Source organism: Oncorhynchus gorbuscha, linkage group LG26 (assembly GCF_021184085.1).
Source record: "Oncorhynchus gorbuscha isolate QuinsamMale2020 ecotype Even-year linkage group LG26, OgorEven_v1.0, whole genome shotgun sequence".
Taxonomy (NCBI): Eukaryota; Metazoa; Chordata; class Actinopteri; order Salmoniformes; family Salmonidae; genus Oncorhynchus; species Oncorhynchus gorbuscha.
The window spans coordinates 35,115,768-35,137,196 of record NC_060198.1 but is presented as its reverse complement, the minus strand read 5'-3'; the positions used below and the strand labels follow the sequence as shown (position 1 = coordinate 35,137,196).

The 21,429-nt window shown below is 46.2% G+C and overlaps 3 protein-coding genes across 3 annotated transcripts in view; all 3 read right to left on the bottom strand.

Moving 5' to 3' along the window:
• Nucleotides 1-3,653: 3,653 nt before the first annotated feature.
• Nucleotides 3,654-7,009, bottom strand: LOC124016381. Its single transcript, XM_046331945.1, has 3 exons — nt 5,611-7,009; nt 4,553-4,641; nt 3,654-4,218 (listed from the first exon to the last, which is right to left on the bottom strand). Exons 1-3 carry the CDS (start codon nt 6,710-6,712, stop codon nt 4,120-4,122), a joined length of 1,290 nt encoding a protein of 429 aa, XP_046187901.1. The 5' UTR covers nt 6,713-7,009; the 3' UTR covers nt 3,654-4,119.
• Nucleotides 6,730-10,268, bottom strand: LOC124015371 (cilia- and flagella-associated protein 251-like). The gene is made up of 3 exons (XM_046330543.1): nt 10,244-10,268; nt 7,209-8,539; nt 6,730-6,735 (listed from the first exon to the last, which is right to left on the bottom strand). The coding sequence occupies exons 2-3, from the start codon at nt 8,460-8,462 to the stop codon at nt 6,730-6,732; spliced, it is 1,260 nt and encodes a 419-aa protein (XP_046186499.1). The 5' UTR covers nt 8,463-8,539; nt 10,244-10,268.
• Nucleotides 10,269-10,600: 332 nt separating this feature from the next.
• Nucleotides 10,601-21,429, bottom strand: part of LOC124015919 (paralemmin-1-like) — a 34,460-nt gene continuing 23,631 nt past the window's right edge. The window contains exons 2-8 of the mRNA XM_046331401.1: nt 21,012-21,063; nt 16,822-16,902; nt 15,123-15,202; nt 14,800-14,878; nt 13,404-13,431; nt 13,056-13,139; nt 10,601-12,429 (exon numbers count right to left, since the gene is read on the bottom strand). Of these exons, the coding sequence (XP_046187357.1) occupies nt 11,486-12,429; nt 13,056-13,139; nt 13,404-13,431; nt 14,800-14,878; nt 15,123-15,202; nt 16,822-16,902; nt 21,012-21,056 (1,341 nt within the window). The 5' untranslated portion in view covers nt 21,057-21,063 and the 3' untranslated portion in view covers nt 10,601-11,485. The remainder of the gene's footprint in view (nt 12,430-13,055; nt 13,140-13,403; nt 13,432-14,799; nt 14,879-15,122; nt 15,203-16,821; nt 16,903-21,011; nt 21,064-21,429) is intronic.

Below are 21,429 nucleotides of genomic sequence, written 5' to 3'. Positions count from 1 at the left end.
TACAGGTGCATCAAAGCTGGGACCGAGAGACTGAAAAACAGCTTCTATCTCAAGGCCATCAGACTGTTAAACAGCCATCACTAACATTGAGTGGCTGCTGCCAACATACTGACTCAAATCTCTAGCCACTTTAGTAATTAAAAATGGGATGCAATAAATGTTCACTTGGCACTTTAAACAATGCCACTTTATATAATGATTACATACCCTACATTACTCATCTCATTTGTATATAGTCATATATAGTCCTACAGCCATCCTACAATCTAAGTTTGATGCCCTCAATCTCACACAAATTATCAATGAACCCACGAGGTACCACTCCAAAGCCGCAAACACGGGCACTCTCATAGATTTCTGACAAGGTACAAATCTGTCGTTCTGCCCCTGAACAGGCAGTTAACCCACTGTTCCCAGGCCGTCATTGAAAATAAGAATATGTTCTTAACTGACTTGCCTGGTTAAATAAAGCTAAAATTAAAAATAAAAAAATATCCTCCTAACCAACTTGCCCTCTAAATACACCTCTGCTGTTTTCAACCAAGATCTCAGTGATCACTGCCTCATTGCCTGCATCCGTAATGGGTCAGGGGTCAAACGTCCTCCACTCATCACTGTCAAACGCTCCCTGAAACACTTCAGCGAGCAGGCCTTTCTAATCGACCTGGCCCGGGTATCCTGGAAGGATATTGACCTCATCCCGTCAGTAGAGAATGTCTGGTTTTTTTTAAAATGCCTTCCTCACCATTTCATCAAAGACATTTTGAACCAGGAACAGATATAGTCCTTGGTTCTCTCCAGTCCTGACTGCCCTTAACCAACACAAAAAAATCCTGTGGCATTCTGCATTAGCATTGAACAGCCCCCGCGATATGCAACTTTTCAGGGAAGTTAGAAACCAATATACACAGGCAGTTAGAAAAGCCAAGGCTATCTTTTTCAAGCAGAAATTTGCTTCCTGCAACACAAACTCAAAAAGGTTCTGGGACACTGTAAAGTCCATGAAGAATAAGAGCATCTCCTCCCAGCTGCCCACTGCACTGAGGATAGGAAACTCTGTCAGCATCGATAAATCCACTATAATAAATCATTTCAATAAGCATTTTTCTACGGCTGGCCATGCCTTCCACCTGGCTACCCCTACCCCGATCAACAGCACTGCACCCCGCACAGCAACTCGCCCAACCCTTCCCCATTTCTCCTTCTCCCAAATCCAGTCAGCTGATGTTCTGAAATAGCGTCAAAATCTGGACCCCTACAAATCAGCTGGGCTAGACAATCTGGACCCTTTCTTTCTAAAAATGATCTGCCGAAATTGTTGCAACCCCTATTACTTTCGTGTCGTCTGAGATTCCCAAAGATTGGAAAACAGCTGCGGTCATCCCCCTCTTCAAAGGGGGGGACACTCTTGACCCAAACTGCTACAGACCTACTGTATATGTATCCTACCCTGCCTTTCTAAGGTCTTCGAAAGCCAAGACAACAAACAGATTACTGACCATTTTGAATCCCACCGCACCTTCTCCGCTATGCAATCTGGTTTCAGAGCTGGTCATGGGTGCACCTCAGCCACGCTCAAGGTCCTAAACGATATCTTAACCGCCATCGATAAGAAGCAATACTGTGCAGCCGTATTCATTGACCTGGCCAAGGCTTTCGACTCTGTCAATCACCACATCCTCATCTGCAGACTCAATAGCCTTGGTTTCTGAAATGATTGCCTCGCCTGGTTCATGAATTACTTCTCTGATAGAGTTCAGTGTGTCAAATCGGAGGGCCTGTTGTCCGGGCCTCTGGCAGTCTCTATGAGGGTGCCACAGGGTTCAATTCTTGGGCCGATTCTCTTCTCTGTATTAATCAATTATGTCGCTCTTGCTGCTGGTGAGTCTCTGATACACCTCGACGCAGACAACACCATACTGTATACTTCTGGCCCTTCTTTGGACACTGTGTTAACTAACCTCCAGACGAGCTTCAATGCCATACAACTCTCCTTCCGTGGCCTCCAACTGCTCTTAAATACAAGTAAAACTAAATGCATGCTCTTCCACCTGCCCTTCCGTCCAGCATCACTACTCTGGGCGGTTCTGACTTGTGGACAACTACAAATACCTAGGTGTCTGGTTACACTGTAAACTCTTCTTCCAGACTCACATCAAACATCTCCAATCCAAAGTTAAATCTAGAATTGGCTTCCTATTTCGCAACAAAGCATCCTTCACTCATACTGCCAAACATACCCTCGTAAAACTGACCCTCCTACCGATCCTCGACTTTGGCGATGTCATTTACAAAATAGCCTCCAATACCCTACTCAATAAATTGGATGCAGTCTATCACAGTGCCATCCGTTTTGTCACCAAAGCCCCATATACTACCCACCACTGCGACCTGTACGCTCTCGTTGGCTGGCCCTCGCTTCATTCTCGTCGCCAAACCCACTGGCTCCAGGTCATCTACAAGATCCTGCAGGGTAAAGTCCCCCCTTATCTCAGCTTGCTGGTCACCATAGCAGCACCCACCTGTAGCACACGCTCCAGCAGGTATATCTCTCTGGTCACCCCCAAAGCCAATTCCTCCTTTGGCCGCCTCTCCTTCCAGTTCTCTGCTGCCAATGACTGGAATGAACTACATAAATCTCTGAAACTGGAAACACTTATCTCCTTCACTAGCTTTAAGCACCAACTGTCAGAGCAGCTCACAGATTACTGCACCTGTACATAGCCCATCTATAATTTAGCCCAAACAACTACCTCTTCCCCTACTGTATTTATTTATTTATTTAGCTCCTCTGCACCCCATTATTTATATTTCTACTTTGCACATTCTTCCACTGCAAATCTACCATTCCAGTGTTTTACTTGTTGTATTAACTTTGCCACCATGGCCTTTTTTTTGCCTTTACCTCCCTTATCTCACCTCATTTGCTCACATTGTATATAGACATATTTTTCTACTATATTAGTGACTGTATGTTTGTTTTAATCCATGTGTAACTCTGTGTTGTTGTATGTGTCGAACTGCTTTGCTTTATCTTGGCCAGGTCGCAATTGTAAATTAGCACTTGTTCTCAACTGGCCTACCTGGTTAGATGAAGGTGAAAAAAATATATATATTTATACTGTACTCTATACCATCTACTGCATCCTGCCTATGCCTCAAACATTTCTGGTGTTTGAGTGTTTTACTCAAACATTTCTGCTGTTAAAACAGAACCCTGTTTCCACTATTCATCTGAGTCATATCATGACAGTGTTTTATATGTTGATGGACTGAACTTTGGTTACTCCATGTCATTATGTCATACTCCATTCAATCATTGAGAGGCCAGAACGCTGTCTGTCTCACCTCTAACCTGTGACTTATGGCAGATAGAGAGACCCACAGTGAAACCTTAGCTGTAGCCACAGAGGCCCGAGCTCATGTTGAAGTAGACTGGGTGGGTTATGGTCAGCTAACTATGCTTGCTGAGTCAAACATGGTTGCACCCAGGATAATAGTCCTATTGGTGTTCAAAATGCCTCTGGGTCCAAGCATATAACAAACAAAAAAATGTAAATGCCAATTACTTTAGGTTCTTGTTTGTTCACTGTCAGTCGTGACTATAACATGAAGGACAGGAACTTTCCTGTAGCAAGATAAATTAGACAGAGTTGATTTGAAAAGGATATTTAATGTATGCACTTCATTTCTCCTCACTGGATTGTATTAACAAACTGTACAATACTGATAAGCCTGATGGGACAAAATGGAGATATGATTGCGGCATGTGTGCGTTTACTGAAACATTTATAGTAGTTTTGATTCCCTTCACATTTATGCAATTCTTGATAATGACATTTCTCTGTATTGTGGATGACATTTGTCATTTTGATCGAACACTGAACAGGAGTTAAACCTTTACAAGCAGAGCAGTTAAATGAGAGAGGACGTCTTTTGTACATTGTGAATATTTGTCATGAAATTGTAATGTTATATACAAAACAGATGCTAGTCTTACAAAGCATGGAATGTTCAAGCTAACACTAATTCAAGTTTCTGCCGTCGTAGTGAATTATGCAGTTCTACCATCCTGAAATGTTAATGTTATAGAAGTCCTGGTATTGATGACCTCCCGTATCAGTCCTGTTCCCGTGGCAGTGGCCCGTTCACCATACCTGCCTCCCAACGCTGCCACAGGGGAGTTTTCTGGCCGCCTGCCTTGTAAACCTTGGGCTCCTGGAGAGATAATGCAGCACACAGGAAATGGATTTAGCTAGTCTGATTAGCAGGTTAGGTTTTCTTACATGTCAGTCAATCTCCATTTAGCCACACACAGAACTTGAATATAAACACATCCCTTGTCAGATGTCAAACATTATAGGCCAGTTTACTTCTGAAAATAAATGTTGAGGTCAGCTTTGCCAGTGTAAATACACCGCTTCTCAACAGAACTACTGTTACATTGCTAGCAGAGACAGACATACAGTATAATTGCAATCAAAGCTTGTGAGTGAATGACATGTTGTGTTCCTGTCACAGGGAGGATACTTCTAGGAAAGCAGAGCTGTACCTGTGTTTGGCCAGGGTTCTCCCTAGCACTCTTAGGATTGGGAGGAGGCCAGGTCCGATCCAACTTCCCCTTGGATTGTCGGCCATCAACTGTTGAGAGGCAGGATAAGGAATAATGAAATGGGATAAGGAAAGGATTTACAGACTGATCTAGCAGGTTTCAAAACACTGCTAAGTAAAAATACAAACTCCTTCTAGACTCCGTACCATTTGAAGATGTATCCATTGCAGTTACTATAATTCATATTGTAATTCCTCCGATGGCTATTTTTGGAACTAGTTAATTTTATTTGAATCATGCTAGAAGTCAAGGAAATGATCTTCTTCCGTCTGTCCCCCCAGACCTCTAATATCAATGGTCACAGGTCACAGCCATATATATGATAAACTTGTGGACCTTGGGAAGTTTATTTATATATATATATATATATATATATATATATATATATATATATATATATATATATATATATATATATATATATAAATAAACATCCCAAGGTCCACAAGTTTATCAATCTAGAATATACATACTCATATGATTCAGAAATAAGCTGTGACTGCACTGTGCTCACAGAACCCCTTGCTGCCCCCCAAGACATATCTGCCATCTCAAACATGCAGTTGCCCAGAACACCCTTGATCTGAACTTCCTGGCCTTTGTACTGCTGTGGTAACTTCGGTTACATCCTACAAAGTCTCTCTGTGGCATGTGCTGCTGATTCAGATAAGTGTTCAGCCAGAGTGATCTTGCCCTTGATGACACTATAAGTTGACGACAATACTGTGCCCATAATAACATTATCTGATGCTAATGCAAATAGGCAGACATTAAAGTGCTTGGGCTGAGATGAATGTGTGCTGTGGAATGCATGAGGCTATAACTGGCTTATCCACTTTCCCTCAGCTAGGTGTGTTTATCATACGTTGACGCAACACCAAATCACGATGACACAAACAAATACTTTTTGCAAAAATTTGAACATGTGACTCCCCCTCACTTTGCCCCAATTCAAACACAAAGGAATTCTACATGTAATACAGGACATGTCCACTGACCTGATGCTGTGAAAGAGGAGGTGGATGAGGGAATGCGTGTGGTAGGTGAGTCTGGGCTGGGGTCCTCTGTGCCGTCTGGCCTGCCCCCACCGACTCCTGCCTCTCCGTACAGACTACACCTCTGCCTGCGCAGCTCCTCCTCCCTCTCCCTGGCTTCCTGGATGTCCTTCTCCACCTCCGGCTTCATGGCCAGGGAGGGACGCAGCTTAAAGAAGGGGTTCTCCCTAAGGATGTCAGAGCCCTCGTCCTCATTCCCTGGCTGTTCTCCCCTCACCTCATCCGTGCGCTCCTCCTCTGTAGAGACAGTGCCCCCTATACTTAGGCAGTCTAGGCTTCTGTAGAGGCGCTGGGCTCCTATGTCTCGGTTTGGATAGTGGGCTATGATTGTGTCGTCACTTTCCAGAATAACCACCTTCCTCGCTGCTCCTTTGGCGGCGGGTTGGTTCTCTGCACTGGGGTTTTGGCCTAGGCTAGCCTCCTTTTGGGCCTTTAAGTCAAACAGCTGGTGGGAGTGGGCTCTTGAGAGAGGGCAGCCTTTAAAAGAGACAAGCTCCATGCTACGCGTCCTCTCCAGCACAGAGGGGTAGACATGACCTCTCATCCCCAGGCCTGCTGTGGTGAGGGGTCTCCTGTGCCTGGTGGGTCCTTCTGCATTGCCTTGTTGGAAGGCTTCAAACAGCAGCTTCCTCTCGCTCATCTGGCGTACTGTTCCCTTGCTGTAGACTCCAGGGATCTTCCCCATGTTCACCAGGACAAGCTCCCTCTGGATCTCCTGGCTGATCTCCTTCTGCATCTTCTTCTCTGAGAACTGCCAGTCAGCGCCCTGCCCCGGCCCAGCCTTAGAGGACAGTGTCTTAGCCAGCAGCGGAGTCTTCATCAGGGGGATGTCTACCACCTCCTGACCTTCCTGAGTGTTTGACATGCACCTGGACCGACGCAGGCTCTGCTCCCTTTCAGCAGATCGCCGGATCTCCCTCTCGATGGGAGTCTCCTTCTGGGGTGGGGGTGCCTTGTTGTCTATGATGGGGGATGTGGTCGTGTGGATCTCGTGTGTGGCCGACAGGGGAGAAGTCAGTGGACACCCCGCTGTCACTCTGGTCATCGTCACTGCATTCCATCTCAATCCTGACCATAGGTTGGACACTGAGCTGGGCAGAAGGACGAGACTGGACCTCCTCCGCTTTCTCTCCTGCCACTGTTTCAATATGTTCTTTCTCTGGAATCTCTGTGTCTTCCTCACTTACCGCTGCCCTCTCTTCCACCTCGACAGTCTGTACTCTCTCTCCCTGCTCTCTCTCTTCCAGCTCGACAGTCTGTACTCTCTCTCCCTGCTCTCTCTCTTCCACCTCGACAGTCTGTACTCGCTCTCCCTGCTCTCTCTCTTCCACCTCGACAGTCTGTACTCTCTCTCCCTGCTCTCTCTCTTCCACCTCGACAGTCTGTACTCGCTCTCCCTGCTCTCTCTCTTCCACCTCGACAGTCTGTACTCGCTCTCCCTGCTCTCTCTCTTCCACCTCGACAGTCTGTACTCTCTCTCCCTGCTCTCTCTCTTCCACCTCGACAGTCTGTACTCTCTCTCCCTGCTCTCTCTCTTCCACCTCGACAGTCTGTACTCGCTCTCCCTGCTCTCTCTCTTCCACCTCGACAGTCTGTACTCGCTCTCCCTGCTCTCTCTCTTCCACCTCGACAGTCTGTACTCGCTCTCCCTGCTCTCTCTCTTCCACCTCGACAGTCTGTACTCTCTCTTCACCGCTTCCCTCACTCCCTCCTTCCTCTTCCTTCCTACACTCAATTCTCTCTCCCTCCTGGTAGCCTGTATCCTGATTGGTGGCTACCTGGTGAGAGGACGGAGGCTCCTGTGGCATGTGTTGTCCGTCCTGTCTCTGTTGCACCAGATGCAGGCGATGCAGCAGCTGCTCCCCCTGCTGGATGTCTTCAGCTACTGTCAGGCTGCTAACCTGCTGCTCCTGCTGCTCAGAGGCAGGTGACTGAGGCGAGGGCACTGATACCTGTTCTCTGGATAAGCCTCTTGAAATAGATAGGTGAGGCAGGAGGCACTGGACATCACTGCTAGCACTGTCTCTCCTGACCCACTCGTCTTTGGTCATGTCGTAGTCTAGTGATCTACCATCGACCATGTCCTCAACATCATTCTTACTCTCGTCTGTATGTTCTGGCTCTATGATGGTACCTTCATGGGTTGGATGACTATTGTTGTCAAGGCTGTGCTCTGGCTCAGACTCCCTTGTCTGTGATGATGGGACAGAATCTGTCTCTTTCAGAATGCTGGTTTCCATGTTCGGATGTGGCTGCTCAGGGCTACTGGCACCCACTGCTTTATATCCGTCTGTTGGCGGTGGCGTGACAGAGCCAGGTCTTTCAGTCAGCACTGTGATATCCTCAGATCCTCCCTTCTTCAGTTCAGTCTGCTGCTCCTCTTCCACTGTTACTGTAGCCTTGTCCATGACTGGAGTGCTGCTAGGCTGCTCAGATTGAACTCCATCTAAGCTCCTGGGATTTTCTTTAGCCTCTGTGACGCTTATGGCCCCAACATTGGGCTCCATAGTGTTGCCCTCTTCTGGACAAGAAGGGTCTTTGCACGGTGGGGGCAGGATGAAGACGTACTCATCCTCCTCCATCCTATCGGGGTGGCCTGCGCTGACCAAAGGGGGAGGTGGTATGACAGCCTGCCAGGCCTCACAGGGCTTTTCCCCAGAAGTCAGGGAGGAGTTGTCTTTGGCCATATCTGTGTCCTCTGCCGGTTTACAGCCAACCTCCATCCAGAGACCACAATCCTCCTGGGTGACTGGACTCTTAGGAGATCGGGGGCTGACCATGGGCTCTGTTTCCATAGTGATGGGGTATAACTTCACACCTGTTAATATTTGTATTTTTCTCCTTTCACTGTCTTTGGTTTCAGTGTCACAATCTGAAATATATGTTAATGTCTTTGCAATTAGAGGCATGTTATTTGAGCCCCTTCAAAAAACATACACCACAAGGCTTAGATGGTCTACCATTCAGTAAACCAAATAGTTACGAAATATGTTGATCTTTCAAGTGTGTACTAAAAATGTCTATTTTTATAGCAATGTTGTAGATGTCAGGTATTACCAGCAGAAATAGGACAATAGAGTAAACGTTTGTGAATCTGCTATTGCCCAAGTTTCTTTTGAGGACTGCTGTCAGATCAGTTGAAAGAAAGGTTAACTGTCATTATGCCAGCTTTGGCCTGGCATAATGTGACTTTATGGGAATTGATTACAGTATGAGAGTTTCACATCACTAAAACACGGAACTTGGATTTTATAAATATATACTCACAAATTGCAACTTCACCTTTTAAGCTTTAAAATGAAGGACATGATCTGAAAGTTGTAGTGCATTCTGTTCTCTCTCACCTGACATATTTACTAGCTGACACTACAATGGTGATGCAAATGACCTGAGCAGAGTTCTGCTTACTAGGGGGAAGAGTAATCAGCTTTTCACTGTCTGGCACATCCACTATGCATCTGCTACAAGAGCCTCCTTCACAGCTTTCTCCTCCAGAGCCATATCACTTTCAGCCTTAAGCTCAAAACATTGACTTCATGACAACATACTCATTTCAACTCCAGCCACATTAGAGAGCTCTCTCTCTCTCTCTGTGAGAACCAGTAAACCACATAATGAAAATTAATGTTTACGGTATGTCATTTGCATGAATGTCTCCAGACACCACACCTGTTAAGATGACACCAGATTTTTTTACCATGCACAATGGCAAACTGATCAGAACGGTCATTGTCATTGAGGTTGTGCAGTTCTGTCTGTCATCGTGTCTAATTACAAATGCTCCCATGTCATCTACAGATGCAGGATCTTAATTTTAAGACAGTTTGCTACAGCAAGAAAATAATCCTGCAGCAGCAGGAAATGTGAATTATTGTGTGGATTAGCCATTTTTGTAAATCAAGTCTGAAATTTTAAACTTGCATTTACAAACTTTAGAAGCCTTTTAAAAACACTACAAGTTTGTGTTTTCTGCTGTGCAGGAAAATTCTTAGCAACAAAAGAATGATTAAATTAAATTCCTACATCTGTAGTCACCTCAGGGGCAGGTGAGATTTATATGTCTATATTTACCCTCAGGCTTATAGCCATACACTAGCCCTGGATTATCAAAAAGCCAGCCACACTATGTATGAAGTGATTGCATCGCAACGCAAAATATTAATGATATTTAACGAGCTTATCTCCTCCATTGAGAGGAAGTCAACCAAACATTTCTCAGTGATACAAATACAAGCTCTTCCTTGAGAACCACAATTAATTATACATATCACCTCATGACATATAAAATATCCTGAAATCTCAAATATTTAAAGCCTTTTTGTGGCAATAAACTGTAGGCTGTATATATCCATATTAAAGTAAAGCTAGACGCTTGTTTCAAGTGTTGTTACTTTGTGATCAATAATAACAGCCATACATATTATTTGTTTGTGAAAACTAAATGGGTTATGGAAATGATATGTAAATGAATCATATGTATCTGTGAGTGCTACTAATGACAAAACGTTGGTAACTAACAGTATAATATCAGAATACGGCAAGGTACTGTAAAATGAATAATAAGAAAGAGACCCACCTGTTTGCAGTGTCGTGGCTGTGTCCAGGCGTCTGTCTGAATGATGCTACTAGGCTGCTGCTGAGACACGTGAGAGGTGAGCCTGCCTGTCACTCAAACGGCGAAGGGGCTGAAGCTCATTGACTACAACTCGAATTGCTCCAGGGCAGGCCCACGTGGGGAACATTTTAGGGAAAATGGCATAGCACATCTTCCAGAAAACTAAGTATCTCTTTTATACTAGGGATTTCATGGCTAATTGTGGTAAGACAGTAATTCTGCTCATATATTAAGTATGTATGTACACATTGACATATCCAGCCCAAAGCGAGAGGTGAAAAAACAACTTAATAGTCGCCAAAGTTCCATAGTGTGTCTTTAATGGTATGCCACAGCTCATTTGCAATAAAGAGTCCTATACATGAACGTCCTGACAGGAACGTTGCTACTGCTGATCAAAAGGAAAGAACGAGACAAACAACATTTTTAAGAATATGAAATATATTGTGTTTTGATAATCACACACATTCCAGTTTTTTTTAATCCACCTTGATTAATTAACAGACATGGCTAAATCAAAATTCAACTACCAAACACACTTACACATACAAATCGCACTGAATAGATGTAATGGCAACCAACCCTTCTTTAACAGACTGTTTTGGTCACTGCCGGAATACAATATCATATTCATAACCATAACATTTGTATTAGTGATGCGGACACTCTAAAGTAGAGAACAAAAGGGTTAGTTGCCATTGAAATAGGCACATCGGGCATTTCTGAGATGAATATTTACAAATCTATTTCCAAAAAGAAACAGATCAGTGGTTGTTGTATTCTTCATCTTTGGTTCATTCCCAGAGGACATAATGCGGAGTACTTGTTTTGGGCTGATACAACCAATCCAGAGGAGTGTGAGATGAGTGCTGCTGGGATTCTGGCAGTAAAACCTAGTCGCATTACTGAACTGTGTCCAGCAGGAGGCAGAAGGGCTTTGTAACAGTCACACTGGAGTCTGTTCACAGAGCTGTTTGAAGAGAGGAGGATAACAGTAAACACTCCATGACACAAGCCATGTGGGACTGTAGTCTCAGAGGATACCAGTGACATTTTAGATGAGGAGCAAAGACACGCTTCTCTGGAGCACATCCTGTGCAATTTAGACAATGTTGTAGATTTAGGCCACACATACAGACCATTCATCATGAGTGGCACAGCTTAGAGGAATGGGGGGGGGGTGATGCTCTATCATGTGCAGAATCACATGATAGAGCAGCACTTGGTATTGTGTTTGGATGACCTCTTTCCTGTTTCCTCGGCTCTGTAGCGTGGGGTTGGTCTGGGGGGATCATCCTCATGTCCGAGATCCTCAACCTCTTCCTGAGTGTAGCCCAGGGTGACAGGTGGGACAGGGCCCTCCACAAAGACAACCAATCCACTCACGTCCTCCTCATCATCCTCATGCACCACAGCCTCAACCTCTTGCTCAGTGTAGCCCAGGAAGGGTTCAGTCTCAGACCCAAGAACCGGAGACTGAAGAACAATCTCCTCCTCACCTGGGTCAGAAATGATCACCCTCTCCACCTCCACCAACTCTCTATCATCCTCATGGCCCAGACCCTCCCTCTCTGACTTTACCTCAGTGTAGCCCAGGAAGGTCAGCGTGACAGTGCCCTCCACAAGGTCTACCTGACCTACTCCTGTCTCCTTGTCCATCTCATCATCCTTATAGCCCAGATCCTCAACCTTTTCCTCAATGTAGCCCAGGTCGGTCGGTCGGATAGGCCCCTCCACAATTTCCACCACTCTTATTTCTATCTCCTCGTCCATCTCATCATCCTCATGCCCCACAACCTCAACTTCTTCCTCAGTGTAGCCCAGGGTTGTAGGTGCAGCAGGGTCCACCTCCTCTTCCATCCCACCACCAACCTCTATCTTCTCCTCTGCCTTCTGTTGTGGTACAACTGGGATCTCATCCAGCAGCACTTGCATCCCGACATCGTTGATGACACTAAGGAGCTGTCCCAGCTCCTCAGCAGAAGGCTGCCCCTCTGCCCCGCCGACGTGGTGGACGCTCTTCCTGCTGTCATTGAACACCGTCTCCCCCAAGGCCCTGGGTGCTCCAGACACGGGCACCACAGACCTGATCTTGGTGACCCCTGTCTTTGAATCCCTCTCCACCTGCACTGCAACCATCCCCAGCACTGCAACACAGAGGGAGAAATTATACTGGGCAATATAACAGTCAAGTCACTATATTTGGAATCATGGTCAGAGCATGGATTACCTGGGATATAGAAACATAAAATATGAATGTTATATTCTACCCATACCACCACTCAAATACTATCAATATGGCCTTTCCCCTAAAGCAAGGCCTACATTACCAGTAGCTGAAGGACGAGAGGGCACATTTTTGTGTCATATGTCAGAGCCCTCTTTGCTAATGTCAGCCTGCACAACATGAGTAAACAGCACAAGGTCAATGTGCAGGCTCACAGTGCACAACCCAGTCCCCTTTCCACTCTCCATAGCCCCCAGCATGCATAAGAAATGTACCAAGAGAAACAAAGTGGCCTAAATATAACTATCGCCTGCATTCTTCTCCAGCCCTTCAACCCAGCCAGCCACATCGTTAAGCCGTACCCTGGAGGGAAAAAAACCCAGCTACAGGAACAGATATTGAGAAAAATATGGAGAGAAATACATTTTCCCTCATAGTGAAGGTATGTTTAGATTTTCACTGTGGCTGGGCCCGTCCCAAATCAATGGTGTGGAGGATGGTGAGCACTATCACATTTCTGTGGTAGGAATCCTCCCCAAACAGTACCTGATCGACCTTCCAGTCCATTCTCATGGAGAACCCTCTCCATTACTGGCCCCGGGACCTGACCCCCAGCAGCTCTGACGATGTCTAAACGATAAAGATACAGCTAATACAAAACCATTGTACTTTCCATATACAAATGCTAATGTGCTGCGCGACAATCATGCGTTTGAGTTATATCATATCAACTATAAAACAATCACAGCTGTGGCTTCATTCTGTCACCCTGATTACATTAGTGTCAGTCAGAAAGAGATGAAAGAACAGTCACATGCAGGATGGTCTAAGAGAAAGTGAGAATGGACGAGATGTCCAGGCCTAGAGCTAAAGGACCATGCAGGTGAAGCTTACCTTGTATCCCACCCTCTTCAATGTCAGCCTATGGGGAAACAGAAGAGACTATTTTAAGTGGAACCCCTGGTCCTAACGGTCCTACAGTCACTGTCTCCCCCAAACACTTTCCTCTTCTTCCCTTATCTCTCCCAGGCCCTGCGCACTGCCATAAATATGGCACAGTAACCATTAGAGCAGTGTGGCGCTGGGCTCAGCATCGTGTTAGAGTGTTAGAGATGAATACACACTGAACTTCCTTACCAAGTGTTAGTGTGAGCTAAAGATGGACCAGACATGAACCTGAATGTAAAAGTTCAAGTAATGGCCAGTATATTATATACACTGAGTGTGCAAAACACACCTGCTTTTTCCATGACATAGACTGATGAGGTGAATCCAGGTAAAAGTTAGGATCCCTTATTGATGTTACCTTTCCTAAATTAGCCATGGATGGAGATAAGGATTTGGACTGGTTCTACTGAATTCTCCGTACTAGACAATGATATAACGGCGATTCTGATCCAACCATAAATTCATACATTGTTGTGCCCCTGAACTGAGAGGATGGAAGTTCAATATGTAGCAAGATGTAGTAGGCTAATGTTAACTAGTTAACGTTGCCCATGAAAGGAAGTTGGGCTAGTGAGCAAGAATTTTAGCCAGGTAGCCCAGGGCAACAAAAACTACAAGCTGTATGACAGAGTGATAACCTGTTTCGTCAACAGGAAAGAGAGGAGGATGACATTGGCGTTTCTCTCTAAGTAGGGTGAGTCAACATGTTTTTTCCATTATGCGCGCGCACACACACACACACACACACACACACACACACACACACACACACACACACACACACACACACACACACACACACACACACACACACACACACACACACACACACACACACACACACACACACACACACATGAGTACCATGGACAGCGGACAGCCACATCATGTTTGGCGTATGTTGATTGGACTAAATATTTTTGTTGGTATCTTTTAGTTGTTACTGTATTAGACTAAGCAGAGGTGATTTGATGGTGTTGAAATGGTGCGTGAATAGTGGAGGCAGCTCCTGTTTTCTTTGTTGACACATCTGTGGCATTGTGTTGTGTGACAAAACTGCACATTTTAGTGGCCTTTTCTTGTCCCAAGCACAAGGTGCACCTGTGTAATGATCATGCAGTTGAATCTGCTTCTTGATATGCCACACCTGTCAGGTGGATGGATTATCTTGGCAAAGGAGAAATGCTCACTTTCCATGTTGCATTTATATTTTTGTTCAGTATATAATGGGGAAAGTCTGCTAAGATATTTAATATGGCACAGAGGTATTCTAATTGATTAAGTATATTAAAAATCATATTGAAACTCAGGTTCTCGGAATGTCTCTGCTTTTTCCACTTGCCTGGCTGTGGCTCTGGGCATTGGTGACTGTGTAGCTTGTGGATTCAATGACCTCCACTATATCCTCTTCAGTTGGCAACCTAATACACATACATTCACACGATGATGACCGTAACACCACATAACATGTGAAACCAACACATTAACATACAAACCCATTCACACATACAATACATATATGCAGAGGCATCAATACAGTTCAGGGGAGGGTCAGTATCAAGTGCTTTATGTAAGAGATATAAAAACATCTGAGCATATCAACTCCCTCAGCCAACAGGAATGGGGAGTGATAGATTGTGTGTGTGTGTGCCGTGGGTGTCTCACTCCTCTGTGTAGTTCTCAGCGCTGTGCCCAGGGACAGGCTGGGGGTTCTCGCTCAGCCACTGGTCCCTCAAGGACTTCCGCTGTGAGGTGAGATTTGGAGAGAGAGAGAGAGGGATGGAGGGAGAGAGGGATGGAGAGAGAAAGAGGGTTGGTGACTATGACTAGGGTCTGCTATGTCCTGTGCAGTTAGCATATACATGAAACGGCCTATGCTCTGAGCCTTCTCTCTCAGCATGCAGCTCCCCCAACTGCCAGCTCATCCTTCCAAAACAAGCCTATTCTCTCAAATGCCCCATAGCAAAAGAAGCTAACAAAAACAAAAGCCTTCTGTCTCTATGAGTACTGAAACGGTTATCCAGTATGCAGTAACCAAAACAAACAGCCCCTAGACACAGAGCTCTGGCTGCCATTTTGGATCTCCAGCAGGATGAGTGAGGCCAAGAGCCTGGTGATATCTGTCTGTGAGGGAGAAGATGCCAAATCCCAAACCCGGGTGTAGACTTGATCACAAGGGGTTTGATTGAGACTGACAATAATAAACCTGACCATGTTAATTTTAAGAGTGTTTGTAAATGGACCAACCTGCATTGGCTGCGACTCAGTTAGTTCCCTTTCAACCTTTGAAGCAGAAACCTTCCAGAGCCCAGAGGTACAGTAAAGGAAGGGTCCTCCTTTCATTCTAACTCAGGTATGACAACACCAAGCTGAGGGGTGAACATAGTCCTACCTGGCTCCAAGCCTCATCAATTAGTCATACGACGATGTGGGGAGTGTGAGAGGAAGCCAAGCCACAACAACAGACAGACAGTGGTGACAATGACACAACATTGTATTGGAGTGGTGGTGACACTAAGTTGGCCTTGTTCACAACTATTTGCCAAGACAACCTTTTGGATGGAAAGTATGTGACCACTCCATGTGGACCAGTCTCTTACTGTGCTCAGAGTCAGAAAATAAATGTAAGACAGGAGGGGAAGTGAGCTGTGCTTACAGAGATGCTCTAACTTCTGGGCTGACTGGGAACGAGCCTGTTCTCACACTTCACACTGAGGAAGAAGGAAGCCCTGTGGCTTCAGACAACTCTCTTTCCTCTGCCATGTGTAAGGCTGGTGACGCCAGCACAGCACACATCCTCAGGCAAACCCAGTAATGTAGAGTAGACTGTTTGTGTGGGCGGCTGCCTGAGTGATATGTGTTGATGGAGCGGTTCGAGCCACTCCACCACTGATCTGATGTGAAGGAGTTAATGGGGTCCAACAGGGATCAGTGCTGGTGGTCCCAGTGGAGGAGAGAGTTACTGACAAAGATCAACACAATGCACAGCTCTCTCTCTCTCACTCTGACTCTGACTCACTCACTCCCTCCCTCCCTCTTTCTCTACAACCACCTCATCCTTTCAGTTCCTCTCTTTCACGTGATTTCTCTCTCCATTACTGAGGTCATGGAAGCAGCAATCATGGTAAGATGATGAGCAGAAGAGAGGTGAACAGGAAGGAGGAAGAAAAAGACTCTTATACAGAGGAATAGAGAATGCCTCAGGACACCTCATGGTGTTGGGGATGTTGTCTGGTGTTATGGAGCTAATTGAGTTTATCATCACACAGGAGGGCTCCACCCTGGGCATGTGAACCAGCTGCCAGCCATGTGGCTCCCTGCAACAGGACAACAGGGAAGGTCAGACAGACAGACCCAGACAGACCTTGCGCTGGGCCTGCGTCAGCCACTCGTCCTCCATCTCTCTCCTTTCTTTCTCGTCTTCCTGCTGCTTACGTCGCTTGTCCTGGTGATGGGAGAAGAAGAGAAAGAGAACAACAGAAAAAGAGAGATTTAGGGTTGAATGGAGGTAGATATATAATTATGTTTCTGAACCTAATGAGGAGCACTTCCTGTAATTAAGCATCTCAGACGTGTGTCACCACAGAGACAGAGTCCCACAGCTCACACTGCTTTCAAGCTCTACTGAGATAGTCATAGTTGTCATTTGAATGATGCTAGTGAAGGAGAAGATAACAGCACATCTACTGTATATCGTACTACAGTATAAGTGAAAAGCTGTGAAAGTAGATTAGAGTGACAAGCCCCATAGACATATATGCTGTTGACCGTTGGAACAGCTGGTTCTTTAAGGTCAAAGTGCAGAGAAACGGAGATGAAGGGGCAGGGCTAGGAGTACGTGGGCATGCCAGTACTCCATCATCATCAGCTAGTCTGACAGTAACACACATATCACACATACTGCACATTCATGTTCTGTCAGGAGGAGCAGTTCACTCCCATACACTAGCACCAATCCAGGCCTGAGACAGGAAACCACCACTGCTATCCCTTCGGACCTCTCATAGTTTCCCCAACATCCCTCCTTTCAAAATCAACTGCAATTAGATTACACTAAACAGAAGAGCTAATTTTGATCAGACTTTAATTAACGATTTTGGTCTAACCTAATTCAATAACAACTGTGTTGTGGCATAACATGTGGGAGTTGGCTAGACCCCACTGCATCAAAGAAAGACAGGATAAAGCATGAAGGGAAGGCATGAGCATTGCGTGTGTGTGTGTGTGTGTGTGTGTGTGTGTGTGTGTGTGTGTGTGTGTGTGTGTGTGTGTGTGTGTGTGTGTGTGTGTGTGTGTGTGTGTGTGTGTGTGTGTGTGTGTGTGTGTGTGTGTGTGTGTGTGTGTGTGTGTGTGTGTGTGTGTGTGTGTGTGTGTGTGTGTGTGCGTGCGTGCGTGCGTGCGTGCATGTGTGTGTGTGTGTGTGTGTTTCTACTGTATCTTAATGCTCAAGGTCCCTGTAGTGTTTAACCCTGCTGATGAGGTCAGTAGTGGCCCTGAAGCAAACACCATGCAACCCAATTGAACTATTCAAACATGGACAGACCTGGGGGAGAGCAGGTATGTGATGTAGATGTACATGGCTGAGGGAGAGCAGGTAAGTGATGTGGATGTACATGGCTGAGGGAGAGCAGGTATGTGATGTAGATGTACATGGCTGAGGGAGAGCAGGTATGTGATGTGGATGTACATGGCTGAGGGATAGCAGGTATGTGATGTAGATGTACATGGCTGAGGGAGAGCAGGTATGTGATGTAGATGTACATGGCTGGGGGAGAGCAGGTATGTGATGTAGATGTACATGGCTGAGGGAGCGCAGGTATGTGATGTAGATGTACATGGCTGAGGGAGAGCAGGTATGTGATGTAGATGTACATGGCTGAGGGAGAGCAGGTATGTGATGTAGCTGTACATGGCTGAGGGAGAGCAGGTATGTGATGTGTACATGGCTGAGGGAGAGCAGGTATGTGATGTGGATGTACATGGCTGAGGGAGAGCAGGTATGTGATGTGGATGTACATGGCTGAGGGAGAGCAGGTATGTGATGTAGATGTACATGGCTGAGGGAGAGCAGGTATGTGATGTAGATGTACATGGCTGAGGGAGAGCAGGTATGTGATGTAGATGTACATGGCTGAGGGAGAGCAGGTATGTGATGTAGATGTACATGGCTGAGGGAGAGCATGTATGTGATGTAGATGTACATGGCTGAGGGAGAGCAGGTATGTGATGTAGATGTACATGGCTGAGGGAGAGCAGGTATGTGATGTAGATGTACATGGCTGATGGAGAGCAGGTATGTGATGTAGATGTACATGGCTGAGGGAGAGCAGGTATGTGATGTAGATGTACATGGCTGAGGGAGAGCAGGTATGTGATGTAGATGTACATGGCTGAGGGAGAGCAGGTATGTGATGTAGATGTACATGGCTGAGGGAGAGCAGGTAAGTGATGTAGCTGTACATGGCTGAGGGAGAGCAGGTATGTGATGTGGATGTACATGGCTGAGGGAGAGCAGGTATGTGATGTAGATGTACATGGCTGAGGGAGAGCAGGTATGTGATGTAGATGTACATGGCTGAGGGAGAGCAGGTATGTGTTGTGGATGTACATGGCTGAGGGAGAGCAGGTATGTGATGTAGATGTACATGGCTGAGGGAGAGCATGTATGTGATGTAGATGTACATGGCTGAGGGAGAGCAGGTATGTGACCTTCTTGATCCAAATCAGTCAGGTTTCAAGACTAGTCATTCAACTGAGACTGCTCTCCTCTGTATCACGGAGGCGCTCCGCACTGCTAAAGCTAACTCTCTCTCCTCTGCTCTCATCCTTCTAGATCTATCGGCTGCCTTCGATACTGTGAACCATCAGATCCTCCTCTCCACCCTCTCCGAGTTGGGCATCTCCGGCGCGGCCCACGCTTGGATTGCGTCCTACCTGACAGGTCGCTCCTACCAGGTGGCGTGGCGAGAATCTGTCTCCTCACCACGCGCTCTCACCACTGGTGTCCCCCAGGGCTCTGTTCTTGGCCCTCTCCTATTCTCGCTATACACCAAGTCACTTGGCTCTGTCATAACCTCACATGGTCTCTCTTATCATTGCTATGCAGACGACACACAATTAATCTTCTCCTTTCCCCTTCTGATGACCAGGTGGCGAATCGCATCTCTGCATGTCTGGCAGACATATCAGTGTGGATGACGGATCACCACCTCAAGCTGAACCTCGGCAAGACGGAGCTGCTCTTCCTCCCCGGGAAGGACTGCCCGTTCCATGATCTCGCCATCACGGTTGACAACTCCATTGTGTCCTCCTCCCAGAGCGCCAAGAACCTTGGCGTGATCCTGGACAACACCCTGTCGTTCTCAACTAACATCAAGGCGGTGGCCCGTTCCTGTAGGTTCATGCTCTACAACATCCGCAGAGTACGACCCTGCCTCACACAGGAAGCGGCGCAGGTCCTAATCCAGGCACTTGTCATCTCCCGTCTGGATTACTGCAACTCGCTGTTGGCTGGGCTCCCTGCCTGTGCCATTAAACCCCTTCAACTCATCCAGAACGCCGCAGCCCGTCTGGTGTTCAACCTTCCCAAGTTCTCTCACGTCACCCCGCTCCTCCGTTCTCTCCACTGGCTTCCAGTTGAAGCTCGCATCCGCTACAAGACCATGGTGCTTGCCTACGGAGCTGTGAGGGGAACGGCACCTCAGTACCTCCAGGCTCTGATCAGGCCCTACACCCAAACAAGGGCACTGCGTTCATCCACCTCTGGCCTGCTCGCCTCCCTACCACTGAGGAAGTACAGCTCCCGCTCAGCCCAGTCAAAACTGTTCGCTGCCCTGGCCCCCCAATGGTGGAACAAACTCCCTCACGACGCCAGGACAGCGGAGTCAATCACCACCTTCCGGAGACACCTGAAACCCCACCTCTTTAAGGAATACCTAGGATAGGTTAAGTAATCCCTCTCACCCCACCCCCCCTAAGTTTTAGATGCACTATTGTTAAGTGACTGTCCCACTGGATGTCATAAGGTGAATGCACCAATTTGTAAGTCGCTCTGGATAAGAGCGTCTGCTAAATGACTTAAATGTATGTATGTAAATGATGTAGATGTACATGGCTGAGGGAGAGCAGGTATGTGATGTAGATGTACATGGCTGATGGAGAGCAGGTATGTGATGTAGATGTACATGGCTGAGGGAGAGCAGGTATGTGATGTAGATGTACATGGCTGAGGGAGAGCAGGTATGTGATGTGGATGTACATGGCTGAGGGAGAGCAGGTATGTGATGTAGATGTACATGGCGGGGGGAAATATCCATCATATAAGCATAATGTATAGTACATGTCAATGTGCTCTGTGTGGATTGTGTGCCTAATGCTAGAATGTCTTTAATTGTGTTGACTTCTGCAGAATGTGAGGTTAAAAAGGGTAACAATTTACAGATCACTGCTTGGATGCAGAGTAAAAGCCTCTCAGCCCTGACCGTTGTTTTGCGTCTTTATCAATGCACAAGTTCAAATACATTTGTAAGGTGGAACTAAAACCCTGAGACTCACCTCTATAGCCTGCACTCTCTGCTGGTACTTCTCTGCCTCGTCCATGTTGGGTCTACAACACAAGAACACAGAGGAGAGATGTATAATTACTTTATCCTACTGTAGCAGTCCAGAAAACTGTTCATCATTTAAATGAAACTCAATTATTTAAAGTTGTTCCACACATATTTAGCGAAAGCGCAGAACTGATTTTCAATTCCCCTCGCTGTGGGACAGTGGATGAGAGAGTGTGATGATGTGATGCCTGATCCTAGATCAGTCATATATCAAAGCAGTGCAGAGGCTTATCATGGAGAGACTGCTACACTACTGTATTCTGTCATGTACTGGGTCCTTTGGGTGTTGTCCTGTCATCCTTCAAACCACCAACTACATGCTCATATTATTATACACTTTCCACAGAGGTGACTGGAAAACT

Excerpts from the sequence above, each read along its gene's own strand:
- LOC124016381 (XM_046331945.1), bottom strand. The coding sequence starts at position 6,712 with ATGACCAGAGTGACAGCGGGGTGTCCACTGACTTCTCCCCTGTCGGCC. Across the intron at positions 4,642-5,610 it reads CTCCTCTTTCACAGCATCAG|TTGATGGCCGACAATCCAAG; the intron begins GTCAGTGGACAT and ends GCCTCTCAACAG. Across the intron at positions 4,219-4,552 it reads AGAACCCTGGCCAAACACAG|GAGCCCAAGGTTTACAAGGC; the intron begins GTACAGCTCTGC and ends TTATCTCTCCAG.
- LOC124015371 (XM_046330543.1), bottom strand. The coding sequence starts at position 8,462 with ATGGAAACAGAGCCCATGGTCAGCCCCCGATCTCCTAAGAGTCCAGTC.